The sequence below is a fragment of the Triticum aestivum genome, chromosome 5A (assembly GCF_018294505.1).
Source record: "Triticum aestivum cultivar Chinese Spring chromosome 5A, IWGSC CS RefSeq v2.1, whole genome shotgun sequence".
NCBI lineage: Eukaryota > Viridiplantae > Streptophyta > Magnoliopsida > Poales > Poaceae > Triticum > Triticum aestivum.
Genome location: NC_057806.1, coordinates 542,543,582 through 542,553,729, shown reverse-complemented (window position 1 = coordinate 542,553,729; position 10,148 = coordinate 542,543,582). Strand labels below are relative to the sequence as shown.

Here is a 10,148-nt window from a genome sequence, read left to right as displayed (position 1 = left end):
TTGAAGTCCAGACCAGTGCTCTTACTACGAATTTCTCAGATCGTGGATCGAATCGCACTCGCATCAGCCTCTGAATAGTTAATTGCGAAAATTGCATGCACGCGCGGGCGCAATCGAAATCGATCGGCCTCGCCTCGCCGCGCTGCACAGAGCTACCTAACCGAAGCCAAGGCCGGACCTGATCTGATCCTCGTCGCTGCGCACGGAGATCATCGATAAGCAGTAGGAGGTAGGAAAACACGGTAGGAGACGACAAATCAGTTCTGAAATCAGAAGCCGTCATGATCAACAGTTCGACACAAACAAGGGATGGAACTCCAACCAATTAGTACGTCTTATTGCAAAGATGAAGCTTTAATTTACAGTATATCGATGGCGATTCCTCTCCGGCGAGGAAGGGGAGGACTGCGAGCACGAACTACCAGCTACCCCCCAGCAATTACGCTAATTACAAGAAGATCCCTCTCGTCTCTCCTCTCCTCCCTCCACCTCGTCGCCTAATCCTTTCTGTTCTTCCGGCCGCTGCGGCCTCCGATTTCCTCCGTCGCGGCGTAGATCTCGGCGATCAGGCGGTACCGCTTCCCCCTCCGCTGGCTCCCGGCGACCTCCTGCTCCTCATCTTCCTCCCGGTTCGCGCAACCGCCAAGGAAAACCGCGCCCGACGCCGGCGCCTGCAGGCCGTTGACGGAGCGCCGGGAGGAGCCGCCCGAGGCCGCGGCGTAGGCGACGGGGTGGGCGCGCGTGGTGCCCGAGGACGCGCTGCTCTCGCTGAGATGGATGAGCTGCTCCGCCGCGTCGAGCTCGCGCGCCGTGAAGGCCTCCGCCGCCAGCGCCCGCGCAGGCGCCGCGGCGCCCTTGGTCCTGGGCTCCGGCGCCGGCTTCACCTTCGCCGGCTGCATCTCGCGCTGTAGTCTTTTCATGGTAGATTTGGCCAGGGTGGGTTGGTTGCCGTGGACGCTCGTCGGCTAATTTCTTTTGCTTTTGAGAAGGCTACGTTTTTATTCTTCGCAAACGAGAAGGTTGGCTTTATTAATTTTCGTCATTTTCTATTTAGGATGGGCTTTCAAAAAAATACGGGCAAACTTTTGCCTCCTTGACTTTTTTTTTGCGAAAAATACTCTTAGAAGTACCTTGAGTAATTATCAAACCGGGCTCCAAATCAAATAGGCGTTAGTTTTTTCGGGAGATACATTCGATCTATTTATAATCAATCATGGTAGTACAAAGACCATAGGAGTTAATAACAATTATACAGGTTTGACGACTGCAAGCACTAGAGTGTGCCAAAGGCGCACTACCATTATTGCCCCTCCCTTATCAGAGCTGGGCAAAAGTTGTTGTGGCACATAGTCAAAAGTTGTCATGATAAGACCCTACAGGACAAGCGCATCAGAAGAACAACCATCACCGATGAAGGGAGAAGTGAATCCAAACTAGGTCCATCAAAGACCAGCACCGACCAAATCCCGGATGATCCGATGGAGAAGCACTTCCACATGCCCTCTGACGACGCCAACACCATCAGTGAAGGGACTGAGTGTGGGAGACATTATTCCTACAAAGAGACATCGCCGCCGCCATGCAACCCCAACAAAGAGGCTAAACCTAATAAGAATGAGAGCGTGGTCCCTCTAGCCAACGAGGGGCCGAGGTCCTCCACACCTCCACAACCCAAAGGTCATCGAAGGCGGGACGGACCGGCGGCGACGCCGATGGGAGGAGGAGAAAACCTAATCATTTAGGGAACTTTCCATGGGGAGGAGGAAACACCGGACACCTGGCCTGAGCAAGTTTTCATGCCCATAGTTACCACTATAAGTTCATGCAGATAGCTTGATGCAGTACATTAGATGTATTATCCAACTTCTCCCTCTATCGACAATTATCGCTACACATATGTCATGGTATGTAGTTGTATGCTAACAATAATAACCAGAGAAACTCTACCAGTCATATGTTTTTTTAGACAAAAGGCTCAAGTCGAGCATGACTTTGAATTAACACAGCCACTAACCAGCCATGATTACATCACTCACCAATACAAACCAAATAGAAAAGAAAATGAAAATGAAAATTGCTAGAAGATACAATGTGATGTGCAAAGAGCTAACATACAATATCTAGAAAACAAGCAAGGATAAGAAAAAGCGAAGACTCAAGACTAGCTTGATGCCGAAGAAACCTTACTCCAATGCTCCGTGCAGAGGAAAATGCCCCAATCTTGAGGCGTATAATTTTATGAAGAACACCCATGTCGACTGCATGAGCTCGTGATACCTCGGTAACAACCCATTTTAACTCTGAAGGGGACTCCAAACCCCTTTCCCTACCATGGAGTGCACCAATCCATCGAGAGAAGAAGATGCTCCCCCGAGAGCAAGGTGAAAACCGACGCCAAAGCAAACCGGAAGACCTTAGCACTGCCAATAGTAACATCGAGCACACCAAATGATAGGCTATGTTCCTGGCCCTGAAAATGATGAAGGAGAAGCAACTGCAAGGATGGGCTATGGATGATGAAGGGTCAAAGGAGGAGGCCAAGACCGTAAGATAAAGCACTGGTCTTACGCCAATCCTGATGGAACGCTACAACGCGGGGGAGGAACATAATCCCCGCCCAGCATGGCCACGAAAACACCCACTGGTCGTCGTGCATGCTAACACAAAGAGGAACACAAAGTCAACCACGCCGACCACCGACGTCTTTGCCCTGCACCAATCAACAGAACCAGACACACCACCACCCCAGACCCATCGAAGGCAGCATCCCCAAGGAGGTGATGGGGCCTGTAGCTCCGGTACCGCCCAACCCAGTGGGGTTTTGGGTTTTCACCCTGTGGAAGAGAAGGGGAGAAGCAAGTGGGGTGGGAGCGGTTACCAAGACAATGCCTACAGGTAGGTAACAACGCCCTTGTGCGCCGCCTTTATTGGCGTTGTCAGCCATAGATTTCTCCGGAATCTCTTCCCACCACCACCTCCCATGATCTAAACATATGATTTACGAATTCACAGTCCAACTATTTGAAGTAATATCTATAGTCAATGTTCTAAAAGTTGGACTTAAGATAAGTCCAAAACGACTTGAATTTGTGATATGGAGGAAGTACGATATATAAGATTTATTGATCATCTCAGTAATGAACTGACTTGACATTAGTCGGTTATCACACTTCTATGAGGGTATTACTGAGATAAGTTCTTATTGCCTTGCAGTTGTGCAAAATTATCAAGTTGAAGTACTCGCATTAGCTTACACATCAAATCATCAACCATAATCTTAAACCACCAAGACTGAATAGTATGTGCACATGACCAGTGTAGAGATATGACCTCTGATTGTTCTTCGACCCAAACGTATTGTTGGTGCAATTTCTGACAATAAACGGGGTACTGCATCTAGCTTCCTCAATTTAGTCTTTCGTGTTCTGTGCCCAAAAACATATAGGTAGGAACATACAAACGGCCCCTTGTGTAAAAAACATACAAGTTTGCCCTGTTTCCACGAAGAATTTGCCCTGTTTTACATCCATATGTGTGCGCACACAGTTAGATTGCTTCCATTTTCGGATTTACTTAATTCTAAATATAGAGAGCGAAGTATGTTGCTTGCTTCCGTTGAATTTTGAATGTATCTGACATATGGCCTGAGCCAACTGCAGTTAATATTCCCTTCACATCAGACGCCTCTACAAACTATGCATCCACATATGTACGTGCATAGTGGACGCTTTGGGTGGAACTTATCATGGTCGGGTGGAGTTCCTGCATGTACCTGTTGCCAAGAATGTCATTGCTTGTTGAGCTCAACCTCCCTTGGTTTCCACCAAGCAAGGTTCCCCTTATGATCAACGGAAGAAAACCTTTCCACTTAGACAGAATCAGCAAAGAAAAAAAGCCTAGCTGCCGGCCGGCTTAGTCCCACCCATATCAGGTTGTCATCTCCGCGTTAACCATTCTCTCTATGAACTATCAATGTCCATTTTCAATATTGAGTGTTGATCCTTACAACGGTGGCCTTAATTGCTAGTGATCATGGTGTGTCGGCTAACTGAATATGATGATCAAGACTAAATCCTCAGACATCTAGGCGGACCTGAAAAAAGTGCGAGTAACATAAAACTTACACGTGTTCATACTGAAATCAACAACAGCTCTAGTCTCATGTATATATACTGGCTTCAATTTGCCAAGATAAGATCCCGTGAAAGAGCACTGCTAGTGTACATAGCTGGATTAAAAGGCTAGTTTTAGAACATAAAAGATAAAACGACTTTGTAAGAAAATTCAGAGCATGCCAAGAACCTTGGCGTGTGCTTGCAAGCAAACTATACGACAACGTACTCCTAATCTCCTAGCCTTTTGGGCTGCCGAATCCGGCGTACGTCAGGATGGATCAATTCTTCGATCTTGTCTAGTTATATGGAGAGAGAAGATTCAAATTCGAATCGTGGAGGAGGTAACGCTACATGCAGTTGGTAGGTAATGATGAGCTCTGATGTTTGCAGATCTCGGAAGGCCAGATTCAAATTTCAAATTCAAAAGGTGGAGGCGCTAACCATCTGCTTCGTCTTTCTCAACACAATTTTGTCTTTTCCCGTTTCTTCTCTGAAGAGAGGCGGAGATAGGGGGAAACAACGCGGTAATTACACAAGAGCAGTCCTCTACCTGTGTACCTCTACTCTCTAGTAGTCTCCGCCGTACCTCGTCGCCTCCGACTCCCATGACGATGACGCCCCGCCGTGGTCGTGGTGCGTCTTCCTCCTATTCTTATTCACGGAGGCGGCGGCGGCGGTGAGCGGGATCGTGTCGGAGTAGAGCTCTGACAGCGGGCGGTACCTCTTCCTCGCCCTCGTGTCCAGCAGCTCTGTAGACGCCGACGACGGGGTCTCCTCGAAGACCCGCTCCTCCACCTCGACGGAGAGGCCCTCGCAGCACGAACTCGCCGAAGACCGCGAGGGCTTCGTGGCCTCCGCCTCTCCGAGTACGCTGAGCTGCAGCAGCAGGTCCGCCGCCGCTAGCTCCGGCGCCGAGAAGAGGCCCGCGAACGAGATCCCCAACTCCAGGTCCAAGTCCAGCCCGTAGCCGGCGGCGAGCGACGACATGGGTGGCTGGCGCCGGCAGAGCAGTTGATTCGCGAGAGGAGGACCGAATCGGATTTTTTTTAAAGGATTTCTTTTTTCTTTTCTTTTGGCTGTGGATGGATGGCTGCGGATGAGAAGAAACGGGACGGAGGCGTGGGCTACACGCACGGCTTTATAGCCTAGAAGTTCGGGGATGGGGAACCGGCTCGGTCGGCGTCGGGCTCGTGCGCGGCCACGGGAGGAGACGTTGGACCAGCGTTGTTGGTGATGCTGGCGTGTGAGGTCCATGGATCTGGATGGTGGTGGTGGACCGGAATCGGTCGCGCGTCACGAACGTTGAGGCGGGCGGCCAACGGGACGGGAGCGCGTGGCGGCCGAGGCTGCGTGAGAATCAGCTGGTGCGTGCCTGGTTAGTGGGTAGGGTCAGATTGATGTGTTGAAATTGCTACCCGTTACGACATGTACAATGGTTCTGTCTTACAATTGGCATATATGATACTTTTTCGGTCCTTTTTACTCTGCATATTAGAATTCTTTGAAGTCAAACTTTATAAAATTTGACCGTATTTATATAAAAAAATATCAACATCTGCCATGCTAAAGTTATAAAATATGAAATTTAAGTCATGACACATCTAGTGATATTGATTTCAGATTGTGAATGTTGGCACATTTTTCTACAAAGTTGGTCAAACTTTACGAGAATTGACTTCAGTCAAATCTTATATGCGAACTAAAAAGGACCGGAGGGAGTAAATGATAAGGTGAATGAGAGAGAAATTATAAAAAAAGACTTATCTTCTCTTATTTAAAGAGGAGGAGAATAATGACTCGTTCATTGGGGTCCAAGTATGTAGGGAGGCACCGCAAATTTTTCATTTGCTTTTCGCCGATGATTCTTTGATCTTAATGAAAGCGGATGGCCCCAACGCGGCGTGTCTTCGAAGGGTGCTCGATGACTATTGTGCAAGTTCAGGTCAATTGGTTAGTGATGCAAAGTCTAGCATTTTCTTCAGTGCAAACACTCCAGTGCAGGAGAAGGTTGTGATATGCCAGCACTTAAATATTGACACTGAAGCTTTTAATGACAAATACCTAGGCTTACCTGTGATGGTAGATGTTGATAGGAGTGATTCTTTTGAGTATCTTATTGACAGAATAAATCAATTGGTTATTGGATGGAAGGAGAAGTTGTTCTCCTCTGGTGGTAAAGAGACGCTTATTAAGGCTGTTGCTCAAGCTATGTCGGTATTTGCGATGTCTGTGTTCAAAATTCCAAAGAAAATTTGCAAAGGAATGACAGATGCAATAGCAAAGTATTGGTGGGGTGATGATGACAACCACAAGCGCATACATTGGGTGGCATGGTGGAAACTATGTGTGCCTAAGGATAGAGGAGGGCCGGGGTTCAGGGATTTAGATAGCTTTAACCTTGCTTTACTTGCCAAACAAGTATGTGGAGGTTGCTCGAAAACCGGACTCTCTTTGTGCACAGATTTTGAGGGCCAAATATTATCCGGATGGAAAATTATTAGATGCTAAATTAAAGAGTGGGGGCTCGTATACGTGGCAGAATATTTGTGCTGGGATTAACACGTTCAGGAGAGGTGCAATATGGCGTATAGGAGATGGTTTACAAGTGAATATCTGGTCTGACCCATGGATTCAGTCTAGTGCTAATGGTTGTGTTATTACACCATGAGGTGCGACTCTGCTATCTAAAGTCTCTGAACTGATTGATCCTGTCACCGGTCTATGGGATCACGAGTTGATACATAGTGTGTTTTGGCCGGTGGATGCCCACCGAATCTTGTCAATCCCACTGGCACCGAATGGAATGATGGAAGACTTTGTGGCTTGGAGATTCACAGAGAACCATATTTTTTAGGTAAGATCAGCTTATTATGTTGAATGGGAACACCAATTTGCTCGATGGTACGAAAGAACAGAGGGGCAGCCATCTCAACGGCACCCGGTATGGGCAAATCTTTGGAGTTTCCAAGTTCCAGCGAAGATCAAGATCCACGCATGAAAGGTTTTACACCGATTCATTCCTTGCTATGGGGTCCTGGTGAATCGGCCCATTGGCACGGCGGATAGTTGTCCTATGTGTGCTGGTGGATGTGAGGACATTATGCACTCACTTTTTACTTGCCCGAGGGCAGCTAGAATTTGGAGGTGCCTGAAGCTGGATAAGTTCATAGAAGAAGCTTGATCGACTGATAGGGCAGGAGCGGCGACATTGGACTATATTTTATGTACTCCGACCTGGCAGAGTTTGATATCACATGCTCCTGCCCAAGCTCTTATCCTTGTGGGAGTTTGGTATATGTGGTGGGAACGACGACAACATGTCCATGGCGAGGATGTGCAAACCCCGTCTCGGTCAGCGCTGTCGTTTGCGGCGCTAACCGCTAATTATCTGAAGGCCATGAAGAAAAGCACTGAACTGAGGAGAGATGGTTGGAGGAAGCCGCTTGAAGGTTTCGTGAAGTTAAATGTAGACGCATCTTTCAAAGCACACTCCCTCCAGGGAGTTGTAGGTGCCACCCTACGTGATCATAAGGGTGGGTTCATTGCGGCGTCGAATGAACAGCTGGAGCATGTCGCAGATGCAGGGATGGCGGAAGCATACGCATTACGACATGACTTACTATTGGCGCAACAACTGGGGATAAGCAAGCTTGTGGTTGAGTCGGACTGCCTTGAGGTGATCAATACTATGAATAATGGAGGCTTCACGGCTTCAGGCGCAGTGGCAATTTATTCGGATTGTTTGGTCCTGATTATAGGATACACTTTGGTCACTTTTGTCCATTTCCCTCGGGAGGCAAATTCTGTATCTCACGATTTATCTAGGCTGGCGAGGCCGTCCCCTTCGCTATGGGTCGAGGAACCGCCGGCTTTCATTGTAAAAGGTTTGGTGGACGATGTAACAGTTATATGATACAATAAAGTGACCGAAGTTTCAAAAAAGAAGAGAAGACAAGAGATGATCTCTTAGCATAATATGTCTCACCATGTTTTTAGGAATAACTAGTTATTGAAGATAAGGCTAAGAAATGACCCATTGTAGACATGTTTTTTGTCATCTCTACATTACATGCAAGACTAAAGATAACACTATCTTATTATACCTGCCCTTAAATCGTGTTTCATGTGTGCATATGCCTCTCTCAAATTTAGGGCATCTCCAACGCCGACCCTTAAACTGTCCGTATCCGTTTGGCCTCAGACGTGGTCCGGACCATAACTTTCCGGCAAACTGAACCAAACGTGTGTGTGTATCTAGGGGGGGGGGGGGGTGCGGGGGGCGCGAGGGTCTAGACACAGGAAACGTTGCTCTCTCATCCTCTGGCCCACCCAAAGGAAGCCGAAGCCTGCTCTTTTGTAGCGACCCGCACTGTCTTCGCATCAAAATCCCACACACTCTTCGTCCACCCCCTCCACTCTCCACCCAATTCCCGCCCTTTTCTCCCACCCTCTCCACCCAATTCCCGCCCTTTTCTCCCACCCTCTCCTTCCTTCTGTCGCCGACGCATGGAACTGTCGTAAAACCTGTCGGAGATGGAGGTGGCGGAGGATCCGAGCATCACACTCGCCCGGAAGATCAGCTCAGCCACGCGGCAAACTCGCTGCATCAAAGCGAAGGTCGCAAAGGAGGAGAAGCCTAAGAAGCGGATGGCCGCCTGTGGGCCTGGTGGTGGCGTTGGGTGTGGTAGTTGATAACCCACAAGTATAGGGGATCAATTGTAGCCTCTTTCGATAAGTAGGAGTGTCAAACCCAACGAGGAGCTAAAGGTAGAACAAATATTCCCTCAAGTTCGATTGACCATCGATACAACTCTACACACGCTTAACGTTCGCTTTACCTAGAACAAGTACGAAACTAGAAGTACTTTGTAGATGTAACGGGATAGGTTTGCAAGAATATAAAGAGAACGTAAATAAAAACTAGGGGCTGTTTTAGGTAAAGAAGCAATAAAGTTAGTATAGTGAGTGTGGAAAAGTGGTGGTAGGAGTTGCGAAATTGTCCCTAAGCAATTGACTACGTTACTAGACCAATAGCAAGTTTTATGTGGGAGAGGCCACTGCTAGCATGTCATCCCTGACTTGGAATTCTATGCACTTATGATTGGAACTATTAGCAAGCATCCGCAACTACTAACGTTCATTAAGGTAAAACCCAACCATAGCATTAAGATATATTGGTCCCCCTTCAATCCCGTATGCATCAATTTCTATGCTAGGTTGAAGCTTCTGTCACTCTTGCCCTCCTATATATAGTCCTATCAACATACAACTAACCCTATGGTGTGATCCACATGCGCGCTGATAACCCACAAGTATAGGGGATCGCAACAGTTTTTGAGGGTAGAGTATTCAACCCAAATTTATTGATTCGACACAAGGGGAGCCAAAGAATATTCTCAAGTATTAGCAGCTGAGTTGTCAATTCAACCACACCTGGAAACTTAATATCTGCAGCAAAGTATTTAGTAGCAAAGTAATATGATAGTAGTGGTAACGGTGGCAAAAGCAATATTTTTGGTTTTATAGTGATTGTAACAGTAGCAACAGAAAAGTAAATAAGCGAAGAACAATATATGAAAAGCTCGTAGGCAATGGATCAGTGATGGATAATTATGTTGGATGCGATTCCTCATGCAATAGTTATAACATAAGGTGACACAGAACTAGCTCTAGTTCATCAATGTAATGTAGGCATGTATTCCGAATATAGTCATACGTGCTTATACAAAAGAACTTGCATGACATATTTTGTCCTACCCTCCCGTGGCAGCGGGGTCCTATTGGAAACTAAGGGATATTAAGGCCTCCTTTTAATAGAGTTTCGGACCAAAGCATTAACACATAGTGAATACATGAACTCCTCAAACTACGGTCATCACCGGTAAGTACCCCGATTATTGTCACTTCGGGGTTAACGGATCATAACACATAATAGGTGACTATAGACTTGCAAGATAGGATCAAGAACTCACATATATTCATGAAAACATAATAGGTTCAGATCTGAAATCATGGCACTCGGGCCCTAGTGAC

The 10,148-nt window shown here is 47.2% G+C and overlaps 1 protein-coding gene across 1 annotated transcript; it reads right to left on the bottom strand.

Moving 5' to 3' along the window:
• Positions 1-312: 312 nt before the first annotated feature.
• Positions 313-980, bottom strand: LOC123107569 (uncharacterized). Its single transcript, XM_044529542.1, has one exon. It carries the CDS (start codon positions 918-920, stop codon positions 498-500), a length of 423 nt encoding a protein of 140 aa, XP_044385477.1. The 5' UTR covers positions 921-980; the 3' UTR covers positions 313-497.
• Positions 981-10,148: the final 9,168 nt, after the last annotated feature.